At 38.5% G+C, this 13,338-nt stretch overlaps 1 protein-coding gene across 1 annotated transcript in view; it reads right to left on the bottom strand.

The window, feature by feature from the left end:
• Ntng1 (netrin G1) overlaps nt 1–13,338 on the bottom strand; it is a 329,941-nt gene that overhangs the window by 129,962 nt on the left and 186,641 nt on the right. The window contains exon 3 of the mRNA XM_033758073.1: nt 10,528–11,168. Coding sequence (XP_033613964.1) covers nt 10,528–11,168 — 641 coding nt within the window. The remainder of the gene's footprint in view (nt 1–10,527; nt 11,169–13,338) is intronic.

Here is a 13,338-nt window from a genome sequence, read left to right as displayed (position 1 = left end):
TGTTTTAGTTATTGCTATAATTAGAGTAGCTTACATACAGGAGAAATAGAAAGCCTTTAGCATTCCTATTTATCTCAAAATGTACCAGATTGTACCACTTGGCACTTCATTTTTCATATCTTTGCTGACTCTTCTATAATAATTTCTCTAACTTAGAAACAAAACAAAAAAAAATCCCTATCAGTACTTAATTTCTTGTAATTCTTAAAGAAACTCAGTATCCCCCACAAGGTTAAAAAGTATAGCAATAGTTAAAAAGAAAGAAAGAAAAAAAGAAAGATGCACCTTTTCAAGGCTAGCCTTTACCTAAAATTGTCTCTTTTTTTTTTTTTTTTTTTTTTTTTTTTTTTTTTTTGGTACTGGGGATTGAACTCAGGTCCTTGCGCTTGCAAGGCAGGCCACCAAACCACTGAGCTAAATCCCTGGCCCCTCTTTTTTTCTTAATGTACCAAAAATATAGAATGTTGATAGATAAAATTAGACATTGCTGTGAACGATCAGCTTGTTCTTAGCATGTCTCAGAGTCTCTCTCTCTCTCTCTCTCTCTCTCTCTCTCTCTCTCTCTCACACACACACACACACACACACACACACACACACACACACACGCACTTACGTGTCCAGAGGGTGTTTTCAGTAGTTTCTTTATATTATACAGTGAGTCCTATAATTTTGAAGCTTGAATCAACCTTGTCTCCACAAGTTCTGTGACTACCAGGTGACTACTAGTTCATGGATGGTATTCATAGTTGTTTTTGGATGAGTAAGTTTGGGAGGCTTTTGTTTTAAAAAAAGTGCAACTGTTTCTTTAAGATATCTCAGAACCTTTAATATACTAATAAGCATTGTGATGGTCCTAGAAGGGAATATTGTGAGCATTTCCCAAGTATGTTTGACCACAAAGTAGATTAATTTTGTGGAAGTTTACATAGGAAAATTTTTTCACTTTTACATGAGGAGATTCTACTTATAGTAGCCATGACTTGTCTGAGTTTAGAAAAAGGTCTGCACACAGTTAGAGGTAGAACCTATTCCTCTTGACCCTGGCCCATGCTTTATTCTAAAATAAGATAAACAATGACTTTGAAATCCCAATGATTTGTCCTCTATGCTTTCAATTTATTTCTATCACAATATCAATTGGCCTAGCCACAGTCACAGCACAAGAAAGAGACACAGTACTTATTTTAAGTCTAACACACTTTGGGTTCAGATCTTTTGGCCAAAGAGGTTTGTAAAGCTGCTGCATCGTGTGGTCAAGCCTATCTCTCCACTCAGTCAATGTTTTTCAAGTGGAAGCTCAAAAAAAATTAATATTCCAATTTAAGCGATTTTAAAGTTTTCTTTTCCCTATTTGCAACCAAATGTTTAGCCTGTTTAGATGAAGTTTCCCTACCTACAACAAGGAGGCAGAAGCAGCAACCATGATTTGGTATGTAACACAGTGAATTCTGATTAAACTAGCATCCTTGGTTCTAAGAATGACTTGCTGAGTTGAAAATGAGAGATATATTAGAAAACAACCAACATATCAACTTGTAGATTCAAAGTACAATGATGAACAATTAACATTTTGATCTTGAATTTGGAAAATAAATAGGAATTATTTTCTGTCCTCTCCTTCCCTTCCCTCCCTTCCTCTCCTCCTTCCTTCCTCTTCCTCTTCCTCTTCCTCTTCCTCCTCCTCCTCCTTCTTCTCTCTCTCCTCCCTGACTATGTTACTTAGACTGGTCTCAAACTCTTGAGCTCAAGGAATCCTCGTGCCTCAGCCTTTCGCTTGTCTAGGACAGGCACATGGCATCATACTTGACTGAGAATTATCTCTTTATTGAACTATTGCAGATAGAGCCACAAAAACATTGTTTTTACCCTAATTATCAATCAGCAATCACCAGGAAATGTCTCTGATCCTAGGAACACAAAAAAACAGCAAGGTCATTGTCAGTAGATGCCAAGTACTGATTTAGGAAAAAGAACATGGCCCCACAGGGCATGGAAGAGCTGAGTGCCTTCTTGTTTCCACTGTACATAAAGACGTAGCCCAAATGTAGCTTCCCATACAAATTAAGTGAAGGAGAAAAATATTTTACTTCTAAATTATGTGATATTTCGCCTTAATAGCCTATGTTTCTTAAAAGAAGACATCTTCCTTTTAATGACCCACTAGTTTGAAGAATCTTTGGCACCGGGGAATTAAGTATAAAGAGACAAATTTTTAAATTGGGTTGTTTTCCTGCATATTAATGAAGTTTGTAATTTAAATAAAGGGATTGTTAAGACACATTCTTTGCTTATAATACTAGAGTCCTCAAAGGGAAATGAGCTGATTATGCACACATTCTCTTCATAATTTAGGAAATTCTCAAGGATTTAAAAAGTATGTTCCAAATCAGAATGGCACTCAGTTGTCCAATTAAAATGGGTGCACACCATGACTCTTTATTCTAAATATTTCCCCTAGGGCTAAGTAGCAATGTTTTATGTTTTTTATATTTTTAAAATTGTGGTTATTAAGCTTTTCATTTGAATAGTCTTATTTACTGGACTCTTTTTAAAAGAAGAGCAAATTAAATTTTGATGGAGAAATGGTTAAATATTCATTTACCTTGAAAAAAAAAGACCTGGGGGATGAGATTACTGACTATAAACTCATGAAATTGTATAATATGAAAGAGGCAGCACATTTGTTCACTATAGTTCCAGAAAAGAGAATGAGGACTAATATGTAGAAGTTAAAAGGCAAAGGAGATTGTCATCCCTTGAAGGAAGAGTTCTCTTAAAAGAAGCTAATGCAGTCTGACATCTCAAAATTTGTCCAATAATATATACAACTTGCTTTAGTTTTTAATAATATAGCTACTAATAAATATTTATGGAAAAATATAGTAGAACAATTAGTATTCATCAAATTCTGCTTTTTTTCTTCTTTCAAAATCGAGAAACTAACATCATTAACTTGATATTAGCAGTAAAATACCTAGATCTATCATAGTAAGACAATTTAGCCCACCTTAAACTTGACACACATAAACTAGATAAACTCATAAAAACCTGGTGTAACGAAATATTGGGCAGCCAAAAGTCACGGAACATCTGAATCCCAGAACATTCCAAAAAGGGCAGAGTCCTAAGATACGTTGACTCCTTCCTGCTATTCAAAGATGACTCCTTAGGGAATGTATGTCTATCAGGCTCACTGGAGGCTGCTGTGGCTGCAAGAGCACACAGCTTGGAGAGAGCATCAGTTTGTAGTTAGCAGCTTGCTTTTGTCTGTTTTGTGTGCAAAGTTAGAAAAAAAATGACGAAACTTTCCCCAGTCTTCTTATCTGCAAAATGGGATTAAATATCAGTAGTCCCACAAGTCTTTTGTGAGAACTAAGGGAAATAAAGCAGCTGACGAGAATTTTATAAATTGAATACGATACAAATGTAAATGTCATTACTTAAATATTGATGAGGACTATTAGGATTACCTTAACTCCTTTCCCTTTCTCTGATTTTCTACTACTTCTTAGATTATTTCTCAATTTCCTTCAGAAATTATCTTTAAATTACAATATTCCACTGGGTTCTGTGAATGTTCTAACCATTTGCAACTGTAAGGGACAGAATTTAATTTTATCAGTGCCATCCTCTGCCTGAACTTCAACCTCCACATGTAAGATAATAACTTCTAACTTCTAAATCTGCTTTTTTTTTTCTTTTACCTCAAACTGCTTTCTCCATTACTACAGCAGTAATTTAAAAGCCTTTCTACTGGGCTTTCTACTTGAATTTCTAACACCAGAAATGTCACTACACAAATGATCTGCTAAATCATTAATTACCAAAACCTCTTTTCCAGTACTTATTCTTGATAATGTGGTCCTACCAACCATTGACACTTTCCCTCAGCTCTTTATGTAGCCCAGGGTGGTTTCAAACTCACAGCGATCCTCCTGCCTCAGCCTCCAGCCTCCTGAGTGCTGGGATTACAGGTGTGTGGCATCACTCCTGACTTCCCTCAGCTCTTGGGGACTATTTGCTTAGTCAGCAAGTCCTGCTGACAGTGAAAGCAAAACTGATATCATTGCCATATCATGGCTTTTGTGGAATTTGAAGAGCTCCTCTTGGCTCTCCACTTAGGCTTCGGGACTTGGAGTTCTAGTTGCTGCACAGTTAAGCAATGGTACAGCCTTCCTGTCTGCAGAGTCACACTGCCATAGCCTCTGTTATCATTGCCTTAAAAGGTCTCTCATGTTTACTGAATTGATGTGTGAAAATCTATATAGTCTTTCATTTTTATGATATGAGGGACCCTGAGAGCAAGATGTAGGTATCCTGTAGTGTTTCTTAAAGATGCTGAAGGTCCACAGCTAGAAGACGGAAAGGGATCTCCTGAGACTGCAATTCCAGACCATTTGGAGCTCCTGAACATGTGCTGCTGTTTAGAAGCATAATTTATCTGCCAACAATATCCAGTCTGTTCTGGCTGCTCGTTATCCCAAAGCCCACATTTTGAGATACCACACATATCTGATATTCTCATCGAAGGCTTTACGAGCCTTCCCACACTTAAATAGTAACTCTTTCTCTGCTATTGCACTTACCCTGTGCTACAGTTTAGATATGGTTAGAATGTGCCTCCCTAAGTGTTCATGTACTGAAATTTAACCCACAGCGTGAGGCATTAAGAAGGTGAAACAAAAAATTTATCTGTGGTGTTTAGAGATGGGGCCTTTGGAAGTGAATTAGCTGCAGTTACTGGAGTACAACTCCTATGATTGAGTACTAGCGGCTGTGTGAGAAGAAGGAGCAAGGCCAGAAGACACATACACTCCCTGCCTCACAACACGTGACATCCTCTGCTGCCTCAGGACTCTGCCAGCAAGAAGGCCAATGGCTTCTGAACTGTGAGCTACGTCAACCTATTTTCTTTACCAAGTTCCCAGCTTCCAGAAATGCGTTTTAGTAAATAAATGTGCACGATCACTTTACCCACGTTGTCATCTTTGCTTTGCTTTACATGTCTGTGCCCCTTCTGGATGTGAGATCCTCGAGAGCAGGAGAGCAGGGACTGTGCCTCGTTCATCTCCATATGTCCACGTCTAAATCAGCATATGTCCCATGGTGAAGATTAAGTGTTGAGAGATGACAGGAAAAACGAGGTTGCTCTAGAAGCAGAATCTGTTAAGTGGTAGTGAAGCCCAGCCCCGCTAATCAGAAATAATTGGAAAAGAATGAATAGAGTTCAGGCTCAGTACTTTAAAAGTATCTTGCAGGATGTCTCTTACATGAAAGGTGAAAAGTAAATATTTTAGTGGACTTACTTGAATTGTGGCTGAAAAAGACAGTTGGAGAACTTGCAGGAAAGCTGATAAGCCTTTTGCAATTAGCTAATCACTTCTGTATTACATGATTTTCCCAACAATTTGGAAAACGTACTGCTGCTTTTATATTTTGAAACTTCTTCAAAGTGCTCTTGCTTATCTGATATCCAAAGCTTTAGCGCTAACCACTTAGAGCCTTTGCTTCAGGAAAGGACTGTGAGTCTCACCTTTTCCTAATTGCAGTAAATACCAAGATGGTGCCTTTCGAAGAGTAAGGCTTTACAAGTAAGTTTGAATCCTGAGAATGATCGTGAAGGGCCCTTTCTCACTCCGGACCCCCAGAAGGGTGGCCAAGTCCCTGACCCTCTCTAAGCCCTGTAGTTAGGTGAAGTGAAGTGTGGTTTTGAGTGGGGCAGAAGCCAGGTGAAAAGGTGGTTTTATGGAGGGGAGCTTCTGTGCGAATGCTCTTCTTTCTTTCCTTTCACGGTAATGAATACTAAACCCAGAGCCTCCACTCTAAGCTACATCCAGGTCTTTTTATTTTTTAATTTGAGGCAGGGTCTCATTAAGTCATTAAATTTGCCAGGTTATGCTCAAACTTATAATCCTCCTGCCTCAGCCTCCCAGGCTGCTGGGATTACAGATGTGCACCATCATGTGCAACTACAGGCTGCTTTCATGAAGTTAAGCAGTGAGATAGAAAAGGCAAAACGTACCCAGAAATTTCTCATCTCTTAGGGAAGCACATTCCAAGGCTGCCAGTAGTTGCCTACAATCAGACAGTACAAAAATCTCATACATATCTACTAGGTTTATATATGTAATATATATATTCATAATGCACATTGTATATTATAAAAGATAATTTGAAAATTAAGCACTTCTGTGAGTGACTAACAAAACTAATAATTTAAAAAGAACAATTATAAAAATCATTATGTAATAGAATTTATTTAAAACTTTTGATTGCCTATTTCTGGAATTTTCCTTTTCATACTTTGGATCTGCATAACTAAAGTTACGGAAAGCTGACCTTAAAACGAGGAGAGATTATTGTCTTTATTATTTTGACAGTCTATCTATAAAGCAGCCTAAGCAGACACTGTCAGGCACAAAAAAATGAACAAACACCATTCTTGAAAAAAGTACTGATGATTATTACCTTTGGGAATAATTTTGTAAAAGATGTTGATTAGTTTTTTAGATCACTGAGAAAAGCGCTTTCAATTCTATTTAAAAGATCTTGCTGTGATAACAGAATGTCTATTATTTTAGGTCCAAAACCAGGGAGTTGATACACTGCTGAATCGAGCATATTGCCAGATATTCATTTATCTTTCAGATTTAAAAATTGTTACAACAGATTACATTACTTCCTTTAACTGTTCACCTCCAAGAAACAATACTGAATGTTTAGCTAGTAGTCTAATGAAATCAAGGCATCTGAAAGGCAAAATGGTGAGCTTTTTAATTAATTTAGTTATGGAAGCTTAGAAAGAAACAAAATATTTAAAAATCAAAACTTCCAGTTGGGCAGCTAAGAAACTTTTGGGACATCATCGCCATTTAACGGATTTTGAATTTATGCTCCTGCCTATATGAAATGTTCAGAACAAACATCTATTCTTCATCTCTCCTCTCACCCTTCATCTGGGTAGATTTTACTTATGCACTAGACGACCTTTGTGGCCATTAGAACCATCTTGCTTCAGCAGTTAATTAACACAAGTACCATAATTTAATACAGTTAATGCTACTTGATGCCCTTTAATGTACCTTCCATTAGTGATATTATTGTAGTATTACCCTGTAAATTAAAATGAGATCAAGACTAAGAGAGCTGCTCTTTAATTAAGGTACTGGCACACTGTGCTTGTCTATTATTCACTAGAGAAAATCACCCTGATTTACTGAAGCGGACATCTATAAGTCAGAATTAGTCCATGAAGATTATTAGTTTTATTGAACAGTGTAAGTGCCATGGAGTCACTAAGACTGCCAATAGCCGTGTTTCCTTGTTTTCCTCCATTATCTTAATAAATATAGAATGAGAAGGGAGTAAATGAAAAAAAGTAAGCATGTAGCAATAGAAGAATAAAGTTTTTATGATGACATTGCAGTTTTTGTTACCAGTAAAACAGGTATCAGGTGTATTGTATCGCATGCTAAAAAGAACTTAAATGCTGCATTAATCTAATGATACTCAAAAAACATCATTTTTACATCAAACAAAACTAGTCAGTTTAAAATGCACACATACCCACCGAAGTCAAGAATTGGAATGCATTGTCAATTTAAAAAGTCAGTAAATATTTTTGTTTAGTAGATTAATATTTCAATATAAAAAATTCTGAGACCTGTCTCAACTATTCTGTGGATATTTACATCTGATTTCTGTGCCACTCTCCCAAAATAAAACTTATCAATTTCCACACTTTGCTGGGAGTGGTGTTGGAAGTGACAAGTCAGACAGCATCATTATCATCATCAGTTACAGACACGCAGAGGCATGTAACAAGGTGCAATCATTTCATGGGACACAGTGGCTGCGACACAGGAAACAAAGACCTCAGTCATATTTTGCAAAGTTTGCAATGATGATAGAATGAGAAAATTTTAAAACAGAAATTATAAGGTAACACTCAATCCTTCTAAGGGTGATTTGTATCATAAAAGAAAGACAACATAGTCCATTAATCCTACGGAAATTTCAAGGGTAAATAAGCACAGCAGTGCCCCTGCTGAATGGCCCCGTGAACCAGGCTATTGCTCAACCTTTCCCTTTAGTGGCTCCGTCATGAGCAAGTCTTCCTTATATAACTTAAAAGCTGGAGACACGCCCGAGCCGACAGGCCTTGCTTCTGTGGTCCCTCCCCTAAGACTAAAAATACTCAGGCCATCTGGTGCCTAATGCAGCACATGCCAGCATCAGTTTCGCCCTGAGGAATTTGGACAGAGTGTGGAGGTGACAGAATGGACCTTACGGAAGGGTTCACCTCTACTGGCCCTTTCTCTCTTGCCCAGCTGCTTCTTATCAGCTTGCAGTTGACACGCGAGCAGGAAGACCGTGGAGGTGAGTCCTAGAGAACGGACAAGGGCTACTGCAAGCTTCTCAGAACTGCTTAAGTGCAGTTGAAGGACACTACCAGGGTGAAGGATAAAAGAAAAATGATAATCAGAAGGGATTCTGCATTTGCAACACGCCACCTCGCGGAGATGGTCTGTCTAATTCCAGTGGAGAATCTGTAAAAATGCCTTGGTCCTTAAAATGTATTTTATACCTTTTAAAAATTATCAGTGGAAAGAAAAATTATCTGCGTTGAAAAGGTCTCAACTATGGTTATTTCCCAGCTAAACATCCTCTGAAGATTGCCTTCCTAACAGTAGCAAATGAGAGTGTTAAGGGAATGTTGGTCTCTAGCCCCGTTTGTGCCCAGATTAAGGATTTCTCAATCTGCCAGGCAACTCACCTATGTGAACTTAATCTAACACCATCGATCGCACCAAGATTCAAATTCAAACCTCAATTTATTAATATTGGTCTTTATTCTTACAGCGTTCAGTGTGAATTTGATACTTGTCAGATGATTTTTGCTATGACAAGTAATAACATCATTAATTATTTTCCTGTATCAAATGATGTGATCAGACGTTGGAATTGATATCTTTCACTACAATGTTCCCACATGTAAAGGCATTTTATTAAAAACAGCAAACTCATGCTTCTGACAACAGCTCCCTACACCCCGCCGTGATTCTCTACTAATGTAATGAACTATTCTCTGTAACCTGAGACCTACACATTCAACATGGGTGTAGGTGTGTCAGTGCATATTTCTCTCAACAATGTTATTTCGCTTTAGAGTTATCTTCATTATCTACCACCATGTCTTTGGTTAAAAGCTAAAGATTCTTGTCTCCCACGAAGAACGCAAAGCTACAACAAAGAGGATGGGCCACTTGATCCTGCTACTTTTCCACAGCTGAGATCCTGAAGCTTCTGATCTCACTCAGAATGGTAGTAGCACGCATCCTGTGTGCCTATGATGGGTCTGAGCTCAATAGTAGTGGCCTCCTCTTCCTTTTGGCATGTACATGAGATAACTGAGGAAAAGCGGAAAATCTCGGCAGCTCAGTTTCTGAGGAGTGGTCTTCCAGCATGCAAAATGAGCTCTCCTGAATACGTTGGAATTGCATGGTCACTCACTTAAACCCGCATGACAGATGTAACATTTATATTCTTACCTCTAGGTTTTTGATTTAAAGCTCTTGGCATTTTTAGGGTGATTGCTGCTTTGTTATCTTTTGGGGTTTTTTCGCCTCCCATTTTCGATAACTCCGCTCTTACCTTTAGTTCTTCCCATTCCCTGCCTCATGTTCCCACTTTCATCACTTGGCTATTTTGATAACACGGCCGGCTTAAGACACTAGTTAAAAACCTCAGCTTTGGGAAGTTCTCATTACTCAAGTGTTTCACTTAAATACCCTCAAACTCATTCTTACAAAACTGTTTCTAGCAGATCAAAACTAAGCGTATCCCTGGCTATGTACATTAATGTTCCAACTGCAGTTCAGCTTTAATTCACCTTCAGAGTGAAGGGTATGAAACTCAAGCCCATATTTTAAATTATTTCAAAACAACAGCCTCCAGAAACATTAAAAGTAGAGCTTTCATTTCTTTAACAAATGTGTTGTTTTCGAGTTGCTTCAAGGTTTGAAGTAATAAATTTAAATAAATGTAACATTCTTTTCCAAATATAACATTCTTTTGTCCAATACAACAACTATTATCAGATTGTTGTATCATGCTTCAATCCTCTCTTATATTAAAAAATGCAAGGTTTATTTCTTTTCTTCAGCCCCTTTTAGAGCAACTGGCTTTCCTACCCCTGGCTTCATTGCTTTAATGTCTTAAAAACCACGTTCTGACCTGGGGAGTTTCCTTGTATCAAAGAAGATACATTTTAAGTGTTATTTATTTATTTAGGTGCCTTAAAAAAAATCTAGATTCCTGCCAAGTTCATTGGTAACAAGTCTGGGATTACAAATTGCTGCTGAATACAGGGTCACAGATGCCTTCAGAACCTACTTCTGCACTAGTGTTCCTGAAAAGTGTTGCCTGGGCTTGACAACTGTCACTTCCCAGCGGTAAGGTGAACACACCAGTGTTTTCCTGGGCCCACCCATTCTTATTCAAGGTGGACAGATGTTTTCTTACCTTCCTCGCACCTTTATGTCTGAGATTGCGTAAAAGTAGCGTGCCAAGTGAAGCTCATCTACAAATATTTCCCCAACGGCTGGTCTCAGCAGCCTTATCCTCAGGTCTGTGACTGTAAAGAAATCTCTGAGTTTCTTGGTTGTATCCAGCTGGCCGTAGAGAGAAGCCATATTCCGTAGCCGAGGTCCAGCAAAAAATGCAAACCTATCTTTGATTTCAAAGTGGATAATTTTGCTATTTGTTGAATACCCTGTGGAGTACTCTTCTGTACAAATAATTTCTAAGACTGTGTGCTGTGATAAATCCTTCACGGATTTCGGGTCCATGTGAAAAGCATCTAAGCAGTCTGTGGCATAATACTGATAGGGCTGCCATGTTCGTCCATAATCAAGAGACTTCTCCAGGATCATTTGGTCTGGACGCCCCGATTCAAAAGTAATAACTATGTTGTCTGTGAGCTCAATGGTTTTGCTCCAAGATAGAGTGATGTTAACCTGGAGAGGCTTGGGGTATTCCTTCCAAGTAGCAGACTGCCAAAACGTGGAGGGATGTCTTCCTTCAAAATCAAACATCAGCTCAGGGGGGTGTGCCAGCTCGGGGGTACTTGCGTCACACTCATTATTGCACATGTAGGGGTTGCCCTATGGAAGAAGAAAAAAGAGGGTGCATCAAAAACACTAGTTTGACACCAGTCCTGCCATATTGCTGTTGCTAAGAGGCTAAGAGAGAGAAAAGTTTTCAATAGTTACTTCCATTTGCCCTAGCTGGATTCTCCTATTGAATAGCTTTAAAAAAAAGCAATATATATGTTTTGTCTTATTTCCTTCCATGGGTTTTAAGAAATGAAACAGTTTATTTATCCCATGTGATAGACCCATAATGTGGTCACGGAAGTTCAAAGACACAGAGCAACTGTCTAACAGCTCAGTAGCTCTGCTTCCTCTTAGAAAGATGCTATAGAGAAGCAAGGGAATTTCCTCCCTAACTCAAGGATGTTCCTTTACAGCACAGCTCTTTAAAAGGGCATGTTTCAAGCAAGTCCTTGGAATTAGCTATGAGCAGGAGACACCTGCATCCTGTCTGGGAAATGATACCCCCATACAACGTTCAGCTGCTCTTGGCTTTGCCTCCCATCCATCATACTTAACTGGTTCCCTGCTTCATAAAGTCTGGTTTTAAAACATTTACTTTATTCACCACAAATCATTAAAATGTGGTACACTCCAGGCTCTGGGGCTTGGTCCAAACATCTGCCATTCTATTAACTGGAGATAAAGGGATTTTTCAGGAAAGGCTGGGGGTTGTGTTCCAAGTTGTCAGGATAAGAAAACTCACCACAGTTATCCCTCAGTATCTACAAGCGACTTATTTCAGGACCCATTTGGATAACAAAATCTGCATATGCTCAGGTCTCTTATATAAAATGGCATAGTGTGTACATGGAACCTTTAAAATTTAAAGTGTAAATCATCTTTAGATTATAATACTTAATACAATGTAAGTGCTATGCAAGTAGTTGTTATACTGTATTGTTTAGAGGGTAATGACCTATCTGTCATAAATCTGACTACAGGGCAGACAGAGGAAAGAGGCGAGCAATGCTCAAACAAGTCTGCTAGAGACAAAGAGGTGTGAAACAGCAGAATGCTATGGCAGGGCATGGGTGTACATCTCTTCATTCACATAATTCAAATGTTCAGCATGTGACGGATTCAAGTTTTGCTCTTAGGCACTTTCTGAATTTTTTCCTCAAAATTTTCGATCCACAGTTGATTGAATCTGTGGAATCAAAACCTCTCAATGTGGAGGGCAAACTGTACTCAATTTATGTTTATTTTGTTTTTAAACAGCAAATAATGTCACTGTGAGTCCACTATTCAGGCTCCTCCTTATCCACAAGGAGCATGTGCCAAGAAGCCTCGCGACTGTTTTTCCTATTATATTCACCTGCAGTAAAGTTTAATCTACAAAGTAGGCACAGTAAGAGATTAACAGCAATAAGTAAATAATGTAATAGAACAATTATAACAGCCTACTGTCCTAAAACTTACATGAGCATGGCCACTCTCAGAACATGTGACCATCCTCGTGTTTCCTGTGACGATGTGAGTGGCAGGGCCTGCAGTGATGTGAACGAGTGAGAGCAACACTGTGACCTGGGGATAGCTGCTGAACACAAGCACTGCAATACTGGATGGTTGAGCAGATTCTACGGAACTAATGAGGGCATGTATGCACTGCTCTCGTTGGATAGAGGTGTGATTCATATCCAAGATAGGATAAAGCAGGACAGCACTCAGAATGATGCATAATTTAAAAGGTACAAATGGTTTATTTCTAGAAGAGTCCAGTTAAAATTTTTGGAAATGAAAAAGTTTCAGGTGAAAATGGGTAACTGAAACATGGAAAATGAAACTATAGGTAAGGAGAGCATCCTATATTTCTTTCTTTTCCTATCCTAGGAATTATGAGCATGGATGGATGAAAGAATCGACCCTCTGATACTTCCTTAACCTTTCTTTTGGAATCGCAATTAGATTTCTTTTCTCTTTTTTATGAACTGTGAGCATTTCATACCTGTTGAATGCACAGGATAGTCTCACATAATGAATTTACGCTTTAGATATCAATGTTCAGTTACCTGCTGACTCACACAAAGTATTAGATGAACGTTGGAGAATTTCTGTGGCCTCCCCAGAGGCGCCTTTCTCCTACCTCGTCAGCTAATACACTCTCTCTTGCCCATTAATGCAACTGAATCCTAAAGCTGGCAACAGGTTTGGGAGACTGAAGTATAATTGAGATGAGGCA

Source organism: Fukomys damarensis, unplaced genomic scaffold (genome assembly GCF_012274545.1).
Source record: "Fukomys damarensis isolate Sample0158 unplaced genomic scaffold, DMR_v1.0_HiC HiC_scaffold_33, whole genome shotgun sequence".
In the NCBI taxonomy this organism is placed as follows: domain Eukaryota; kingdom Metazoa; phylum Chordata; class Mammalia; order Rodentia; family Bathyergidae; genus Fukomys; species Fukomys damarensis.
Note: the sequence above shows the minus strand (reverse complement) of the source record. Positions and strands in the feature narration are given on the sequence as shown.